The sequence below is a fragment of the Symphalangus syndactylus genome, chromosome 4 (assembly GCF_028878055.3).
Source record: "Symphalangus syndactylus isolate Jambi chromosome 4, NHGRI_mSymSyn1-v2.1_pri, whole genome shotgun sequence".
In the NCBI taxonomy this organism is placed as follows: Eukaryota; Metazoa; Chordata; class Mammalia; order Primates; family Hylobatidae; genus Symphalangus; species Symphalangus syndactylus.
The window spans coordinates 86,530,066-86,549,042 of record NC_072426.2 but is presented as its reverse complement, the minus strand read 5'-3'; the positions used below and the strand labels follow the sequence as shown (position 1 = coordinate 86,549,042).

At 53.9% G+C, this 18,977-nt stretch overlaps 1 protein-coding gene across 7 annotated transcripts; it reads left to right on the top strand.

Moving 5' to 3' along the window:
* Window positions 1-135: 135 nt before the first annotated feature.
* On the top strand, window positions 136-16,835 carry LOC129480905 (annexin A8). Of its 7 annotated transcripts, none has more exons than XM_055275448.2 (12): window positions 136-391; window positions 4,387-4,477; window positions 5,633-5,727; window positions 7,019-7,132; window positions 7,896-7,986; window positions 8,646-8,725; window positions 9,214-9,273; window positions 9,819-9,912; window positions 10,150-10,245; window positions 12,645-12,703; window positions 13,452-13,574; window positions 15,921-16,835. In XM_055275448.2, exons 1-12 carry the CDS (start codon window positions 371-373, stop codon window positions 15,978-15,980), a joined length of 984 nt encoding a protein of 327 aa, XP_055131423.1. In that variant the 5' UTR covers window positions 136-370; the 3' UTR covers window positions 15,981-16,835. The 7 variants fall into 7 exon arrangements, with proteins under 7 accessions (XP_055131423.1, XP_063494183.1, XP_055131424.1 ...); XM_055275447.2 differs by having other exon boundaries at window positions 199-391; window positions 5,534-5,727; XM_063638114.1 differs by lacking the exon at window positions 10,150-10,245 and having other exon boundaries at window positions 199-391.
* Window positions 16,836-18,977: the final 2,142 nt, after the last annotated feature.

The following is an 18,977-nucleotide window of genomic DNA, read 5'->3' as shown; positions in this document are numbered from 1 at the left end:
GCCTGATCAACATGGAGCTGTGTTTACTGAGTGGGGCTTTCGCAGGCTGGAGCTAAGAATTTCCAGTATGCGTAACAGCCACAGCCCAAATATCTGACAGTGAGTTGTGTAATTCCCCAGAGCAGGCCTGGGCAGTGTCTGGGTGGGGCCTGGGAGCCATAGGAGATGCCCAAAGCCAGGCAGAGCCCGGGGGCGAGGGGGCGGCAGGCAGGTGTGGCGCTGGGTGCAGCCCAGGGCGGGCTTGCACCCCCACGCCCAAGTGAGTGGCCTGCTCACTCCTCAGCTGCAGGAGCCAGATGTGTGGAGTCCCAGCGGAGGCCAACCTGTGTCTCTTCATCTCCCTGGGAAAGGTGCCCCTGAGGTGAACGAGATGGCCTGGTGGAAAGCCTGGGTAAGTGGGAGCTGGCAGGAGATTTGGGTTCCTGCATGGTGTTGGGTGCTGGTCACCAGGGAGTCCTGAGAAATGTAAAGTCACCCTTGGCTGGGAGTGGCTCAGTCTACATTTGGCTGCCTCCTTGGCCAAGCATGGAGGGTGGGGAGGAGCCGAGAAGAAACAGTCCCAGGCCTAGAGTGCCCACGGCAGGGATGGGACCTGGGCCGGGAGACAGGCTGATGAAGAAATCTAGAAATGTAAGGGGAAAGCTGAGGTTTGAGAGGAGTCCAGGGCAGGGACCCTTGCAGGGGTGGGGCCACTCAAAGGAGAGGGTATCATGGTTGAGCCTTGTGTGTAAATGTGTATGGGGTGCACACACGTGTGCATTTGGGGAGAATCAGGCATACTGCTCCTGGCAGAGGGAAGTGTGTGCAGAGGGTCAGACGGCGGGGAGCTTGGCTTTGAGGGAAGCTGCTCAGCACAGCTTGAGGGTCCTGGTTCCAGAGGAGATGGACCTGGGGAAGCAGGCAGGGCCAGGTCCTGAAAGGCCTTGCCTGGCAGGCTGAGGAGTTCAGGCTTTACCTTAAGAGCAGTGGGAAGGCACTGAAGGGCTTTGAGCGGGAGAGTAACCTGAACCTGCTGTTGGGGACCCATCAATGCTTTCACCTCAGGGATCAATGATGTTCATTTGTCAAGACTGGAGAGAGAAGAGGGGAAGCAGGAGGACCTGGCCTGCTAAAGCCTGGAGGAACCCGGGGCTCAGGGCAGCCCATCCCCAGCAAAATTGATGCGTGCTTGGGAGCTTTCCATCTATGCTTGAGCCTGAGGCCATCGCTGTGCTAGGGAGTTGAATATCCAGAAGGGGACAGAGGTGGCATCTCCTGGCTGCCGTCTCTGCACGTCCTTTTCCTTTCCTCCCAGGCAGCCTCAGGATGTCAGGGCTGCACTCTCTGTTTTGCAGATGAGGAAATGAAGGCTCAGAGACACTGAGTGACTTGCTAGGGTCCAATGGCCAGCAGGCTCCAGTCAGAGAGCAGTTGGGTCTCTCTGCCCAGCCCCAGGCTCTCTGTGAGCTTTTGTGGGATACCCAGGCTTGTCCAGCTTCAGGGAATCTCTGGATCATAGATGTCGCAACCCAGGCAAGGGTCCTCAGGGTCAGACATGCTAGGTTCTGGACAGGTGGGACACAGAGGAAGCCAGGGTGAGGTGGGGCAGCTGTCCTGGCCCCAAGGGAAGCAGCCATCTTCCAGGACAAGGGGCCATGGCGACCTCCAGCTTCAACCAGGCTGCTGGGAATCTGCCTTTGAGGAGGTGGACATGGCAGGGAGAGCCCAGTGCTGGGTGGTTTCCAAAGTCAGTTGCTGGCCAAGACAGTCTGACACTGGGCCTTGCACCCAGTGCAGCAGGACAAAGGGCTCTCCATGTAGGGACCTGCCAAATTGACAGGATCACTGTGACACTCACTGAGTCCCTATTGTGTGGCAGGACCCTCCTCTAAGCACCTCACATTCAATATCTCCCTTGAACCTCACAAGAAGTCTACGAAGTAGACACCAGTATCCTTATCCACAGATGAGGAAACTGAGGCACAAGTAGGCTAGGCAGGTGCCTGAACTCACTAGTAAGTGTCAGAGTCTAGGTGAGAATCTGAACAGCCTGACTCCAGGGCCAAAACTATACCCTGGTCGTCCATGCCCCATGTGAGAGCTGGCTCAGGGCAGCAAGTTCACAGGTGGACTCCACCTGCAACAGCTGAGCTGCTAGAGAGGACCCAGTGTTCTCTGGGCACAAAGCTGGGCCAGGAATGGGCTGGGAGGGGATGAGGGAGCCACTGGAGAGAGATCTGTCTGCAGGCAGGGCCCATCTGCACCTCTCTTTTTGGTGTTGCCTTTTCCTCTGTGTCTCTCATAGAGACAAACCCATCTCCCAGGCCTCTGGGCAGCCGCATAGCAGGGAAAGGCCAAGGCGTGGCAGCTCCCCTGTGCCTGTCACAGAACAAGTTATATTAATAGATGTGGTCACAGGCTGGTCTGAGTCACCTTTTCAGTGAAAATGTGCCTGTCTGGACTAGCACAGCCCGGGGCAAGACCCTGCAGGAGCCTGAGGCTGACCCTTCCTTCTCAGCAGGAGGTCTGGAGCTCCAGGACTCCACACTGATAGCCAGGGCTCCGATTCCCAGAACACTTATTTTCTAAAACCTTAGAGTGGGAAGTGAGACAGAGGCTTCTCAATGCAGCAAAATCAGAACCAGCCCGGGAGCTGCTTACAAATGCTGCACCTGAGCCCTACCGCACCCCTGCGGGACTGCATGCTCCTCAGGGATGCGGTTACACAGCCTGGCCACTCGCTGGTGCCCCATAGCCCCCGAGTGCTGGGGCAGAGGGAAGCCGGCAGGCACTGAGAGCTGAGATGCCTCCCACATTCCCAGACGACCTGCGTTCCTGTGGGTGAAGCTTCCTTCAGTGGAACGTTCCAAGAACACTCATTGCCTGGGAAAGGTTGAGTCATCAGTAGGGCAGGGGAGGTAGATAGAGCTCAGCTTCTGAGTCAAGCTGGGGAGTCCCAGCAGCATTGCTTACTAGCTGTGTAAGGGAGTCCAGCTTCCTTTCTGTAAAGTGAGGCATCAGTACTTACCTAGCACAACTGTTGAGGAAGCCATGACATAAGCATTGCATCTAAAGCACCTGGCCCAGGTCTGGCACACACAAGGGGCTCAAAGTGCTAACAAGAGTAATAGCAGAGCGTTACTCCACAAGCAAGGGCTATCATGTGTGTGTACACTGATGAGCAATATCTGGGACCACACTGGCTCTCTCTGGATGGAATTTCCATAGGAATTATTTCTAACAATTTCTGCTGTGAAACATGGTGTTAAGAAATGACTCAGGAATATCTGTCACCAGACATTTGAAATTAAAGCAAAGGGTTCAGAAAGATGCCTTACCTCTTACTCAAAGGAAAGATAGTTAGAGATATACCATCCATGGGAATCTCTGTATTTTCAGAATGTAACCCAGGGCTTGGATGGATGGATGGATGGATGGGCAGGTGCATAGATGGATGGGTGGGTGGATGGATGGATGGATGTGGAAGTCACATGGATAAGTGGGTAGGTGGGAAAGTAGATGGGCAGATGATGGAGGTGATGGAAGGAATAAGTGAACAGGTAAATGGAAGACAAGACTGCATGGGACTAAACTCTTTCATCCTGGAGGATCTCTGAGTCTCCGTCTAATTCAATACCTATCTCCAATATCCCTCCACTCTCTACCATTCCTCCACCCAATACATACTTATGTCTGTGTTAATCATCTGAGAAATTCTGCAGGGCACAAGTTTAAAGAGCCCTCAGGAAAGCCCTGAACTGGAGGCTTGGAAGTCAAGGGCTCAGGCACTTGGTTATCTGGTTTATTTCACAGTCTGCAGAGCATCGTGCAGGTTTTTCTAAACCTGACGCTCTGAGCCCCATGGGCCTGTGGACTTGCAAACACCCTGAACTATCAGGATGCTCAGCTGGGCCCCTGCCCTCTAAGTTCCTGTAAGTCCCAACTCCCCAGGAAGAGGGCAGACTGAGCTCAAACCATTCCTCAGAAAGGCGGAACCATGCCCAGCCTTCCAACCTCATCTGCACGCTCTGAAGGCGGTGCATGCAGCTCCAGGAAGCCTTTGCTTAAGTGTTCTTGCCCCTCCTAACTTTGGGTGAGTTTGTCCTATCCTGCTGCTGGTGGGTGATGCTGGAAGGAGCTGGGTGTGGCTGGAGCTGCTGTCTGCCGTCAGATGGCACAGACAGGGACAGGAAAGGTTTCGTGGCTTCTCCCCACAAGCTCTGGCTCTGGTTACTCCACCCTGTTGGCCAAGGGGCTGAAGGGCGGAGCACTGGCCTGCGAGGGCTGAGCAGATCGCCGTGCCCAGGGAAGGGGCTCACCCTGTCAGGGCGGGCTACAAGATGGGCTGGGAGCCTGCTCTGCCCTCCCTGTCCCTGCCCGCTTTGAGCAGGCCTGGTTCTCTTGCAGATTGAACAGGAGGGTGTCACAGTGAAGAGCAGCTCCCACTTCAACCCAGACCCTGATGCAGAGACCCTCTACAAAGCCATGAAGGGGATCGGTGAGTGGGTGTTGGCAGCCTTGCCACCTCTGCTCAAGACCCCTCTGCTCACAGCCCTGGAAAGTGGGTGCCAGGGGACATCTGGGGAGCTGGGGTGTCCCATGATACTCTGAAACTGACTCCCCTACCCAGAGAATCACACAGCCCTCTGTTTCTGCAGTGAGGTCAGTACCCACCCTGCAAGACTGGACAGGAGGGTGCTGCTCTTCCCTGGGTAATGGGGGTGGGGAGGTCAGCTGTGTGTCCCTGTGAGTGACTGCCCATCAGTCTCAGCTTTCTCACTTGTAAAGTGGCCCCAAGAATTCTTGGCCTCGTGTGTCACATGAAGTGTGAAGGGGGTGGTGCTGTATGATGCCAGGCACAGAGCTGCTGGGGCTGTGAGGTGTGGGGAGTTTGTGGGGCTGACTCAAGGCCCCCTTGCCCCATGTCGATGGCCACGGGGCCAGCTCCCTTCCCATCTCCTGCACTTGCCCAGTGCTGTCCTCAGCACTACCGTGAGTGGGCGAGGGCTGGCCTGAGGCCAGATTTAAACAGCTTGCCCAGAAAGCCCTCCTGACCTGAGAGCAGGGCATGCACCCTGACCTCACCCCAGGTGGGACTGACCCCTTAGCTGGCTCTGCCTGAGGATCAGGGGCATTAACGAGAACTGCCACTCCTGATGAGCCCAGAAAACGTTCTCATGCCCTCTGCTTTCTGTGAAGCAGAAAGTTATCTCCACTTCCCAAATGAGAAAACAGAGGCCCAGGGAAATGAGGCTGGCTGCCCAATGCCATGCAGTTGCTGGGCCAGGCCTCTGATCCAGGGGTTGGACTCTTAGTCTTGACCTTCCCCTACTGCGACCAATACAAAGGAGGGCAGGGCTGGAGATCTCACTCGGCCAAGCTCCAAAGGCCCGGGCTGATGTCCAGAGCCACCCAGACCTCAGATTCCATCTTGTGAGGCTGGCCTTGGGCACGCCCCAACATTGTGGGGGTGTGGGGTGGGAAATGGGGAGGCAGATTTCCTAAGGGTCTTGTTTACACCACGAAAGTGGTCTGGGGGTTTGGAACTATCCAGGTGTCAGGTCCCAACTGCTTAGCCACCAAGCAGCTGCCTCCGCCCTCACCAGTGTGTCACCCTGGGGGCAGCAGGGTCACTCATGCTGTATCCCTGCAGGGACCAACAAGCAGGCTGTCATCGATGTGCTCACCAAGAGAAGCAACGCGCAGCGGCAGCAGATTGCCAAGTCCTTCAAGGCTCAGTTCGGCAAGGCAAGGGGAAGGCTGGTGGGGGTGGGGATAGGTGAGCCTTGGAGTTGGGGGTACAGCCTGGGAGGCAGCTCCATTCTGGACGACTTTCCCCTAGAGCCAGCCCACTGACAGCATGGGCACATGGAACCTCTTTGCACGAAAACAATTGTTCTTTATTGAAATTCAAATGTAACTGGCAACCCTGTGTTTTATCTGGCAGACCTACTTTTAGGTGTCAGAGCCCGGGCCGGGGGCTGGCCTTCCCTGCTTCCTTTCCTGCCTCCTCTCTCACAGCATTCCTTCTCATGCACCCAACAGGCCCCACTGGAGGTCTGTCTCCCTGCCCCCAGGCTATCTCGCCCTGCCCCCAAGCCCAGACCACCTCTTTCCCATGCCCCAGGCATGCAGGCCTGGCTTCACTCTGTTCTGGGGCGTGGGCACGCTTTCCTCAGTGGAGCTGCTTACACCCACACCTCATCCCTTCTGCCACCTGGGAATTATAAGAGCCTGGAGCAAGCATGCCAGACCCTTTGTTTCTCCTCCCACCTGCCCTCCACCCCTAGGACAAAGCCTGAAATTTGGGGGTACATAGTAAACACAGGATTAAATATGCGCATAGCCATGGTTGCCTGAAGCCTCTGGTGACTCAAATCATTGGTTTGGAGATTTAACGAAGGAAGATCAGCTCAAATATTCTCTTGGAGAACCCAGTGTGCATTTTTACAGTTTCCCTCTCTTAGTCCTCACAGCTGTACATTATTCTTTGTATTCAAACATTTGGGGAAACTGGCGCTCAGAGAGGTTGTAAGTTGCCCAAGGTCCCAGAGCCTGTACTCAACAAGGTGGGGATTAAAATCCAGGTCTGACAAAGCCGTTGATCTCTCTGCTGCTCTGTAGATCAGCTGATGTAGCCTGGTGGCTCCTTGTAGCAAAATGTGCCCTACGAAGGAGGCACAGGTATTTTATGGTGATGCCACACTCAGAGCTTGCAGTCTAGCTAGCAATGCCAATTTCATTTTACTGAGAGTTTATAATGTGCCCAGCACTGCACTGAATGCTGAGTTGAGTCACACACATCTCTCTATCAACACCCTAAGCAATGGGATGAAGCAGGAGTATGTTCATCTCCGTGCAACTGGTAAAGATACTGATGCTCAGAGAAGCTAAGGAGCTGGCCCAAGAAACCCAGCCAGCACGTGGCAGGGCCCACGCGAAATCCAGCCCAAGTCCCTGGGCCCAGCCACCACTCCGCTGCCTGCACTCAGGTGGGCCTGGCTTATGACAAATACACCTTTCCCTGTTCCTGCATTAGGACCTCACTGAGACCTTGAAGTCAGAGCTGAGTGGCAAGTTCGAGAGGCTCATTGTGGCCCTTATGTACCCACCATACAGATATGAAGCCAAGGAGCTGCATGACTCCATGAAGGTAACTAGGCAGACGGGGCAGGGCAGTGGCAGGGGTGCTCACATGACTGGGTAGGGGCAATGCGGGGACCGGGCACCGGCAGCCCAGAGCTCCCTTTGAGCCACTGTTTGGAATGGCCACATGGGCCATAGCTGGGCCCAGTGAGCAGGCGGCCTGCTGCTCAGACTGCACCCAACACCTGGAGTCACTGGTCCCTAATTGACATGTTGAATGGCCGTGATGAAGCCAAAATCAGTACTTCTCAGAACCTCACGAGCTCAGGTGTACAGTGGTATTGGAAACCCACCTCAACAGTCTCAGGCACAGCCCCCTGGGTTTCCCTTTACCTCTCACTACTCTTTGCTTTTGCAGATTAATAAGGATGGAGACCCAGTAACTATAGTCATTTTGTTTGAAAAGACACTTGCTGCGTGGGCACTGCCAGGCATTTTACACCCATGCTCCCTAATCTACCTTTGGGGCAGGGGAGGCTTCTTACTCCTGTTTATGGATCGGGATGCTTAGGCTCCGGGACATGGAGCAGCCTGTCTGAGACCACCCAGCTAAGGAGGGAGAGCTGAGACAGGGCTTCCCCATCACAGCACTTGCCCTCAATGTCCATCACTGAAGACAAGCATGTGATTTTCTCATCACATCCTCCCACTCCAAGTGGGACAGAGTAGTGAGATCCTTCCTGAGGCTCAGGCATCTTGAGAAAAGAAGGTGTGGACAGAGCAGAAGGTCATGGCACAGCACTCCAGCGGGCAGAGGTTTCTGTCCACAGGGCTTAGGAACCAAGGAGGGCGTCATCATTGAGATCCTGGCCTCTCGGACCAAGAACCAGCTGCGGGAGATAATGAAGGCGTATGAGGAAGGTAAGGGGTGGCACAGATGGAGGGGCTCGGGGGTGGCCACAAGCTTTGGCAGCCTGGCAGGGAACAAGGATCAAGAATTAACCTGGGCCACACTAGAAAGGACCCTTTGGGGACTTTTTTACCCACAGGTGCTGAGCACCTACTGTATGCCAAGATCTGTGCCTGATGGTGACACTGAACATGACTCAGACTTGATCTGTAAGCTCACCAGCTCCTCTTACAGGGGAGAGAGGCACGTGATCAACTAAAATCTCTGCCCCTGAGGACCGTGGTAGTAGGGGGTATGGATGCCAGGCTAGCAGAGGCCAGTCAGTCCTCCACATCGTGTACCCAGTGGGGAGTTTTCCTGGAGGCTTTGGCTTTGCCAAGCCTTGAGATGAAATGGAGCTTGGTTGGCAGCCCCTAGCCTGGCTCTCTGACCTGGTCCATCTTGTGCTTTGAGCTTGGTTGGGTATGCATGTGGCTTCTAGTTGTGAACCACCACCCAGGTGACAGCCACTTGGACACCCGGGCATTGCATCCATGCCCTGTGCCAAGGACTTTCTTTCCTAGAAGGCTTTCATAAGGAGAAGTATGGGGAACAGGGCTGGAGGGAAGAAAGCAGGCCCTGGGTAGGCTGTGGGCTTCTGCCTGTGCCTCATGGTCCTGTTTCCCTGCAGACTACGGGTCCAGCCTGGAGGAGGACATCCAAGCAGACACAAGTGGCTACCTGGAGAGGATCCTGGTGTGCCTCCTGCAGGTATCACAGCCCAGGCTCTTGGGAGTGCCTTGGTTTGGAAGTCTCAACAGCTCCACCCCAGGGAGCAGCCCTTGAATAGAGCCACAAGAGTCAGGGCAGGGGCATGGGATAGCCCGGCAGCCAGGGCTCACTGGGTGTGTCTCAGCATGGTTAGAGGGTCCCGACTGCAGAGCCCCCACACCTGTCCTTACTCAGCCATGTGAGAGCATCCTGGAAGTGGGAGGAGAGCAGGTCCTTCGTGCAGGCCTCATGCCAGGCACTTTGCTTACCTTAGCTCACTGAATCCCCCAAGCCTTATGAGACAGTCCTTACCACCACCATTGCACAAATGAGGAAACCAAGGGCTGAAGAGAATAACTGGCTTGTCGAAGTTTCCACAGCCAAAGAGCAGCAGAGCCATGCCTACCGTCCAAGCCCAGGATCCCCCCTCTGCCCTTAATGCTCTGGTCAGCTGGCCTGCCTTACAGAGCCACCTCCTCTGTTCCTAGGGCAGCAGGGATGATGTGAGCAGCTTTGTGGACCCGGGACTGGCCCTCCAAGACGCACAGGTGAGGCTGCGCCCAGCTGGCCATGTGGCCCCACCCCGTGCCATCTGGACTCCAGCTCCTCTGCCCACGGGGGCTTTCTCTGACACTAGGCTGGGACCCACCCAGCTCAGCTCCCTATAGGCCTTTGTCCTGTGGTGTCTGGGGAGGAGAGTGAGGGTGTTGGGAGACTCGGGAGGAAGGAGTGTGACTTGGGGGTGGGGGAGCACTAAAGCTCTGTCCTGGCAGGAACAGCCCATGAACCTGGGGGTGCTAGGCCCCAGTGCTGGACACATGTGTCGGGGTCTCTGTAGGTCTGCCTGCTGGCAGAGGGAAGTCTGGGGACCAGGCAGTTCCTAGAGCAGCTTGTGGCCCAGGATAGAGAAAAGATTCTAAGCCAGAGCTGCTAGAGAAAGGGGAGCTTCTGTCAGAGATGTCCAAGCAGGGGAGCATGCTGGCCTGGCAGAGTGGACAGGGCCGGGCCATGGCCACAGCTCTGGGACTCTGGGGCTCAGTCCCTCACCTCCCTGGTCTGCCTCACCAGCTTATTGTGGGTGTTCCAATGCTAGGATCTGTATGCGGCAGGCGAGAAGATTCGTGGGACTGATGAGATGAAATTCATCACCATCCTGTGCACGCGCAGTGCCACTCACCTGCTGAGAGGTACCAGGGAGGGAGGGGCTGGGGCCGGGGCCACAGGGGGTGTCCTGGCCGTGAGCCTCTCCCTCGTGCTTCTGCCTTGTCAAGTCTAGAGTTAGGGAGAGAGCCAGGGAGCCCAGGACTTTTTCCCCGGCCACCAAGTGGGAGGTCAGGGCGGCAAATTGATGTGCAATCTCTGATCCGAGACACTGAGGGGCACCACGAGGTCTGACCATCCCCTGAGCAGAGCCCTCTCCACAGTGTTTGAAGAGTATGAGAAGATTGCCAACAAGAGCATTGAGGACAGCATCAAGAGTGAGACCCACGGCTCGCTGGAGGAGGCCATGCTCACTGTGGGTAAGAGCTCAGGCCTGCACATTTTTCAGGCCACAGGGCTCACCGTGGGGCAGCACCAAAGAACAAAGGGCCGAGGGATGCAACCGCAAGAGAAAGAATCCCTGGGTCACCTTCACGGGATGTCCCCTCAACTCACACTCTGCCTGTCCTCTTCACCCAGGGACTGCTCCACCTCTAGAGTCCCAGTATGTGCTGCCAAGGATTGCTCTCTGTGCTGCCCACGTGGTGCCCAGTGCTGTGTGGGTGTGTCTGCATGAGTGTGTGTGTGCATGAGTGTGTGCATGAGAATGTGTGTGCATGAGGGTGTGCATGAGTGTGTGTGTGCATGAGGTTGTGTGTGCATGAGTGTGTGCATGAGGGTGTGTGTGCATGAGAGTGTGTGTGCATGAGAGTGTGTGTGCATGAGTGTGTGTGTGCATGAGAGTGTGTGTGCATGAGAGTGTGTGTGCATGAGGGTGTGTGTGCATGAGAATGTGTTTGCATGAGTGTGTGCGTAAGAGTGTGCCTGAGGGTGTGTGTGCATGAGTGTGTGTGTGCATGAGAGTGTGTGTGCCTGAGGGTGTGTGTGCATGAGTGTGTGTGTGCATGAGAGTGTGTGTGCATGAGGGTGTGTGTGGATGAGTGTGTGTGTGCATGAGAGTGTGTGTGCATGAGAGTGTGTGTGCATGAGGGTGTGTGTGCATGAGTGTGTGTGTGCATGAGAGTGTGTGTGCATGAGGGTGTGTGTGCATGAGTGTGTGTGTGCATGAGGTTGTGTGTGCATGAGTGTGTGCATGAGAGTGTGTGTGCATGAGAGTGTGTGTGCATGAGGGTGTGTGTGCATGAGGGTGTGTGTGCATGAGGGTGTGTGTGCATGAGGGTGTGTGTGCATGAGAATGTGTTTGCATGAGTGTGTGCGTAAGAGTGTGCCTGAGGGTGTGTGTGCATGACTGTGTGGGTGGGATGTGTGTGTGTGAGAGAGATTGTGTGTGTGTGTGCACACAAATGCATACGCCAGTGATTATGCCAGCCCCAACCCTGTGTGTACTCATGGCAGCCATGCAGGGAGCACTCTGGCTGTGGTTGTGAAGCCCTGGCCAGCACAAAGTCATCTTTCTGGACATGAACCAGGGGCCTGGCCCCTGCCTTCATTGCCAGTTGAAGAAACAGTGATGTGTGGCTTGAGTCCAAACTGAGTGATGGATGGTCTGATGCTGAGAAACACTGGGGATCTTCCCCACAGCAGGAAGTCAGGGCCACTCAGGAGGACCCACTCCAGAGCTCTCATGGGTTCCAGGGCTGAGATCACAATGGGAGGAGTCACTGCAGAGTAGAGAGCTGAGGCCCAGGGCAGAGGGACATCTCTTCTCCCACTTACACACAGAGCCCAGGTCCGGACTCCCGGCCTGCAGCTCTCACCTCCACACCAGGCTGCCTCCATGCAAAGCCCAGCAGCCAGCAGGCTCCCTGCTGTGTCCTAGCCTCTCTGGGTAGACAGGGCCATCTGAGACACCCCAGCTGGCCTTGGATGCTGTGATACAATCCGGTCTATGTCAGGGCATCTAATCGCACCCCTGCTCCAATCTCAGCTTCCAAAATCCACCCCTGGATCTGGCCTGAACCCACCAAGAATGAAGTCTGCCAGCAGGCAATAGTGAAGCGATGCAGTGCTCCGTCATGCTGGCCCTTCCTGTTCACTTCATCTTGAAGCCTCACATCAGTCTCACTTCCCAGATGAGTCAGGGAGGTCGAGTAATGAAGCCACACTGCACCATGAAGGCAGGAAGTGAACACATGCCTACCTCACTCAAAGCCCACGCTCCATCTGCAGCCCTAGGTGAAAATGCCAACCTTCCCCACCCAGATGCCAAGTCTCTGAGCAGTACCCATGGGAGCAAGCATGGGCCCACTCTCTGGATCAGATGCCCCCAGGTGCCTTAGTCCTGTGGGGCCAAACTCCATTTGTCATATGGGAATTCAAAATGCAGGGTTCCTGCTGATAAGTGAGAGACACAGGGCACTCTGAGGCCAGCAGCCGCCATACCATGGTGCTTCTGTGGAGCTGAGAGGCCGGATTTTCGGTGGAGGTGTCTCTGGGTTGAGAGCCCAGGGCCTGTCCTGAGTCTGAGCTGCCCTTGGATGGGCTTGAGCTGGTGTCTTTAGACGAGCCCCACAGTCTGGCACGTTTCACATCTTACCCTTCTGCCTGCCTGCTTGGGCCTTTGGAGCTGTGCCCAGTGCCCCGGGCTACCTTCCCTGTCCCACGCCACCTGACACAAAGCCTCTCACATTGGGAAAGGCAGGGCACAAAGAAATATGCCAAGCCTTGCACTGACTCTTAAGACCTAAGGCAAGACATAAAGTTGTAGGCAGTGCCACCTACCAGCTCCAGACATTAACACAGCTTTCTTGTTTGCCAGTGAAATGCACCCAAAACCTCCACAGCTACTTTGCAGAGAGACTCTACTATGCCATGAAGGTAACTGTCCTGTCTTCTGCTTCCTGACGCTCACCCTACATAGCACCAAGTGCAAAGCCAAGGAGCTCAAAGCCACCACGATCCTCCACACAGGGGAGTTATCTTACCCAAACCTGTTGTGGATCAGAAAGGTTTTAGTTCTTAGAGGTGAAACTGAGTCTGGGAAAGGGACGCTGCATCTCCAGAGGTGAATAATTCCCTGAAACTAAAGCCATTGCCCGTTTTCTCCGATTGATGGTTGCTGATATCCCCTGAAGTTAGTTCCACACCCGAAACCCAAGCCTTGTGGCCACTTCTGCCGAGGAAATGAGAGACGGCATGCAATTCCCTTGGCCATGTGGCCCCAGCTGACATGAGACTGGTCAGGGATGAAGGTGAGCAGGAAGGCCCTGCCTGTGAAATTCCTGGCTGAGCTGACTGCTGCCGTTGCTCTAGTAGGAAGTCTTGTTCCTGGAGCAGTGAGTACTTTGTGCCTAGAATTTGATGTGGCAAAGCAAACATACTGCAGTTTGGAGCACTTGGCATCATAAAGGAAGAGTTCTGGGCAGTGGGTGAGAAGGGATTAAGGAAGTGGACACCCTAAGCCACCAAAGCTTCCCACCTAATGCTTCCCTGGCTGAAGCACAGGCTCCTTCCCACATCTCCCTCCCTCTAAAAGCCCCAGAACCCAACCACACAGATCCGTCCATCACTCACAGATGGACAGGAAAGGTGAGGCAGGATTGTTGATGGCCACTGTCTTGCCCAGGGAGCAGGGACGCGCGATGGGACCCTGATAAGAAACATCGTTTCAAGGAGCGAGATTGACTTAAATCTTATCAAGTGTCACTTCAAGAAGATGTACGGCAAGACCCTCAGCAGCATGATCATGGTAAGCAGGCATTCCCAATGCTGAGGCCAGCCTGAAACCTAGACATTCGGGGAGACCTGGAGGCTGTGGCCAGCACTACATGAGCCCCTCCCTTCCCAGTGGGCACCATGCGCTTACATTCATGACCATGTGGTGTGTGCAGGGAACAGCAGAGGTCAGTGTGGCTGGATCCCAAGGGGAATGGGGGGCAGAGGGGAGATGCAGAGACCAGGGCACAGAGGCTCCCCTGTGTCCCACTCAGAAAGTTGGTTTCACATTTGAGTTATGGTTGCTCCTTGGAAAAGACACCAAATCTTTGCAGAAGAAGCCACCTCTGAATAGTCAAAGAGATGAACTAGTCCAGTAGGAATCGGGACCACCACTCAAGTCCAGATTTAAGCAGTCCTGGCGGCCAACTTCTAAGGAGATAAGTCAGATGAGCACCAATAGATTATCTAACCAGATTCCAATTAGCAAAAGTTCTGGAGCCTTCAAAACACAGAGTGATTATCACACTGCGATAATTGGGAGAAACAGCTCTTCTGGGGGTGTCTGCAAATTGAGGTCTTGATGATTTCATTAGCAGAAGTCACATTAGGACAAATATATCCCCAAGTCTTCTTTGGCTACTAAGTCAAGTCTCTAGCTCTTCTGCAAATGTCGTTGTTAAGTGCACTTTTCAAGAAACACATAGCTGACAATAGGTGGAAAAGACATTTCTGTTTCCAGATGTTTCAAGATGGGGCAACAGGTGGGCAGGGGCAAGGGAGGATTGGAATTATTCTTGATTTCACTTTAGGCTCCCCAGCCAATCTTGTCGGGAGACAGGAGGGCAAGGCACACACCAGCCTGGACTGCTGCTGTCACCTGCAGACAGTCTGAGCTGATTGTCATTAACCCTTTTAACCACACATGGTAACTTAATGGCATCAGAGAGATTTCTACAGATACATGAAGCCACCCTCTTCAAATTTTATCTAATGTTGTTACTTAAGAAAATCGAATCAGGAATACGTTGATCGAACATTTTCTTTTTAGTGTAGACCATAGATGTCATTAAAGCAAGAATGGTTTTCAACACTAATATGAGTTAAAAACTCCTGCATTGAAATTAAGAGGCAAATGTATAAACACTCCAAGTATAACTCATGTATTTGAAAAAGTAAACAAAATTAATGCTTTTCTTTCTAAAAACTATTACAAAAATTGTCTTCAAAATAATAAAAATCACCAGGCATGGTGGCCCACACCTGTAATCCCAGTGCTTTGGGAGGCCAAGGCGGGAGGATCGCTTGAGCCCAGGAGTCCAAGGCTGCAGTGAGCTAGGACTGCATCACTGCACTCCAGCCTGGGTGACAGAGTGAGACCGTGTCTAGAAAGAAAAAAGTTAAAAAAAAAAGTAATTGTAGTTTGAAACCAGTAACAAGATTTCAGGCTCAAAACAGGCAAATTTTACTAAATGGTGAAAAGTAGACAATAACCATGAGACCTAAGCTGGTCCAGAGTGTGGAAAGTGGGTCTAGCCCCAGTCTACCCCTTACTCACCATGCTGTTGTGAATGAATCCACTCCCCTCTCTTGACCCCGCTGTCCTCAACTGCATGAAGAAGAATCTGGGTGATCTGACCTGGCCCATTTCCCAGCTCTGTGTGCAGACCCCAGACTAGCCAGTCCCATCAGGACCTAGCAGTATGTAAGAAACAGGGCTCCTCAGCCATAGGACCACAAGGTCAGTCTCATCAGGAGACAGACACTGTGGACCCGATGTGAGCCAGCTGCAGGGCAGACCAGCTCGCCTTCCTCCTGCTGTGCCCTCACCACGTCTCAGTAAGATGCACAGCAGCACAGCCTCAATCTCATTTCATAGATGAGTCCCACAGAGGTGAAGGGGCTTGCCTTGGCCACACCGTCAGGGCACGATGGTCCAGGCTCCCTCCACCCCCAGCCCTGCCCCCAGGTGTGTGCTGGTGCCTCACTCTCAGCCTTGATTCCCAAGCTGCCACAGCAGGTGTTGAATAATGATGCATCGTGTTGTGCAAATGAATGGCTGGGCACCCCTGGCTCCCGAATAGAAGAACCCTGGGACAGCTGACCCCTTCCTTGTTTAGGAGTGGAACTGTCTCTGATTCACTTTCCACATCAATCCTGCATGTAGTTGGTAAGAGAATCAAAAGGAAATGTAAAGGAATAGCCTGAAATTAAAAACAAGGAAAGAGGGGTGACGGCACAACCCCTGCGGCTAGGAACCCTGGAGGGCCGGGCCAGGTGCAGGCCAGGGGCACAACTCTTAGTCATAATAACACAGCCACCATTGCCCAGCCAGGCACAAACAAACCCCTTCTCAAGCTCATGCACCTCCTGCCCACAGGAAGACACCAGCGGCGACTACAAGAACGCCTTGCTGAGCCTGGTGGGCAGCGACCCCTGAGGCACAGAAGAACAACAGCAAAGACCAGAAGTCAGAGTCTCCAGGACTCCTCACTCAACCTCGGCCATGGACGCAGGTCGGGTGTTGTGGGGAGGTCCCAGCCTTTCAGTCTTCTATTTCCCTATTTCCAGTGCTTTCCAGCCGGGTTTCTGACCCAGAGGGTGGAACTGGCCTGGGCTCCTCTTCCCAACTTCCTCCAGGTCATCTCCGAGTGTGAGCACAATGCCAACCTTAGCGTTTCTCCAGCCAGACAGATGCCTCGGCATGAATGGCTTGGGGACTTGTGGGTCATTCCTTCCTCCCTGCAGGAGCTTCCCAAGCTGGTCACAGAGTCTCCTGGGCACAGGCTATACAGACTCCAGCCCCATTCCCATCTACTGAAACAGGGTCTCCACAAGAGGGGCCAGGGAATATGGGTTTTTAACAAGTGTCGTACTGATATGCTTCTCTATCAGGCAGCTGGAGAGCTGGCTGGGAGCCCTTTTGTTTTAGAACACACATCCTTCAGCAGCTGAGAAATGAACACATATCCATCCCAACCGAGATGCCATTAACATCATCTAAAAATGTTAGGCTCTAAATGGACGAAAAATTCTCTCACCATCTTAATAACAAAATAAACTACAAATTCCTGACCCAAGGACACTGTGTTATAAGAGGCGTGGGCTCCCCTGGTGGCTCTCCAGGTCAGTTGCCCTGGCCTTGCACCCCTCTGCATGCAGCACAGAAGGGTGTGACCATGCCCTCAGCACCACTCTTGTCCCCACTGAACGGCAACTGAGACTGGGTACCTGGAGATTCTGAAGTGCCTTTGCTGTGGTTTTCAAAATAATAAAGATTTGTATTCAACTCAAAGTATCTTTGGATGTTTAGCAGGGACCAGTGTAGGACCAATTTAATTTGTCAGAAACAGAGCTTTGGGGAGCCACAAAGCCTGAGCACCTCGTGGGCATCTCCCAGTGGGAACACCGGGTGGGCTGCACCCACCGCTGCCCTGGGGACAATCCTTGCAAATGAGGGTAGATTCTATTCACCTGCTGATGTGTAGGCTACATCCTCATATCTCAGGGTTAGAGAGGGATTTAAAGTCAGCTGGTCCTGTTCCAACCTGTGGCCTGACTGCCCCCTTGGCATCCACCCAGGGGTGGTCCTTGGTGTGCTTGGGGTGCACTTGGGTACTCAGGGTGTACTGGCGGTACTCAGGGTGCAGCTGAGTACTCCAGGTGCACTTGGCTGCCTCCAAAGATGGGACTCACTGCGTCCTTTGACAGCGCAATCTTTTTCCAATGGATGTGACCAGCAAAGTTCTTGCTTTACCTGAACCAAAATCAGCCACATCAAGCCCACATCTCTGCCATCTAGGGCCACAACGCTTATTCCCTCCCAGTAACAACACTTTGGATATCTGAAGAAGGCCCACAAATTCTGCGAGTTTGACTTCTGTCAAAGCCCAGTGTCCCCAGTCCCTTCAGTGGTCCCTCCTGGAGCCTGTTTGGGGCCATCACCCCTGAACATGCTCCAGTTTGCAAACTTCCCCTCAAGTGGCCCTGAGGGGTAAGCGTATGCCCAGGAACCAGCCTGATCAGGGAGATGGGAATAGCATGGGCTATGAATTCACTTGGATGGGAGGCAGATTCTGGCTCTGCCCTGCGCCAGCTCCATGACTTTGACTGTGTTAGGCTTTTCTTGGGTTGCCATAAAGCAATACCTGAGTCTGGGTAATTTATTTAAAAAGGGGGTTTAATTGGCTCACAGTCCTGCAGGCTATATAGGAAGCATGGTGCCAGCATCTGCTCAGCTTCTGAGGAGGCCTCTGGAGGGACCTTACAGTCATGGCGGAAGGTGAAGGGGGAGCCAACATCACGTAGCGAGAGTGGGAGCAAGAGAGGTGGGGGGAGGTGCCACACACTTTTAAACAGCCAGATCCTGTCAGAGCTCAAGATGGTGAGGACAGCACCAGGCCATGAGGGATCCGTCCCCTGACCTAAACACCTCCCACCAGGCCCCAACTCCAACACTGGGGATCTCATTTCAACATGAAATTTGGAGGGGATATCCAAACTATATCAGTGACTGAGTCACTTACTCTCTCTCTCAGCCTCAGTTTCCTCACATTTCTATACAGGGTGGGCTCCCAGTTACAACTGCCGCCTTTCGAACCACCCCAGAGCCAGTGGCATAAAATCCTCATGTATAATATTCACAGATTCTGTGGGTCAGCAGTTCTGAAGGGCACAGCAAGGTGCTTGTCTCTGCCCCAACCAGTAAGGGGACTCAGTCTCAGTTGGGAAGACCTGAAGGTTGGGGTGACTCTAGGGCAAAGGGTTGCAATCATCTGGATGCCTCTTCACTCACATGTTGGGCCCCTGGTGAGATGGCTGGAAGGCCAGGCTCAACTGGGACTGTCCCCTGCACTCCTACACGTAGCTTCTCCAGCATGGTGGCCTCAGGGTAGCAAGTGGTAGGGCTCCACGGTCTCCCAGTGGACAAGAAGGACACCACATTGCCTTCTGTGAGTTAGTGTCAGGAGTCACATGGCATCACTTCCCCAGTGCCCTATCAGTTGAAGATATCACAAGCCACCCCAGCTTCAAGGAAAGGGGACACAGACCCAATCTGTCAATGACAAGAGTGTCAACGAATCTGGGGACTGTTTTTAAATCCACCACAAGTTGCTCAGAATATTTAACAACTGGTGCAGCACAGCCCACTCACCTGAATGGCTGCTGTCTGCAGGGGTGGAGCAGAGCTTGAGTAGTGGCCCCTGCAGGGCCAGGCCTCAACCCTTAGTGCTGGGTGGCAGGGTGTCTGTGGGGCCCCAGGGGAGGCTCCTGGGTGTTGGGGGTGCAGCAGCTATTCACCAACATGTCTTAGTCTTTTCAGACTGACATACAAAATACCATAAATAGGTAAATAGGTGGCTTAAATAACAGACACTTATTTTGCACAGTTCTGGAGGCTGGGAAGTCTAAGATCAATTCAGTTCCTGGGGAGGGC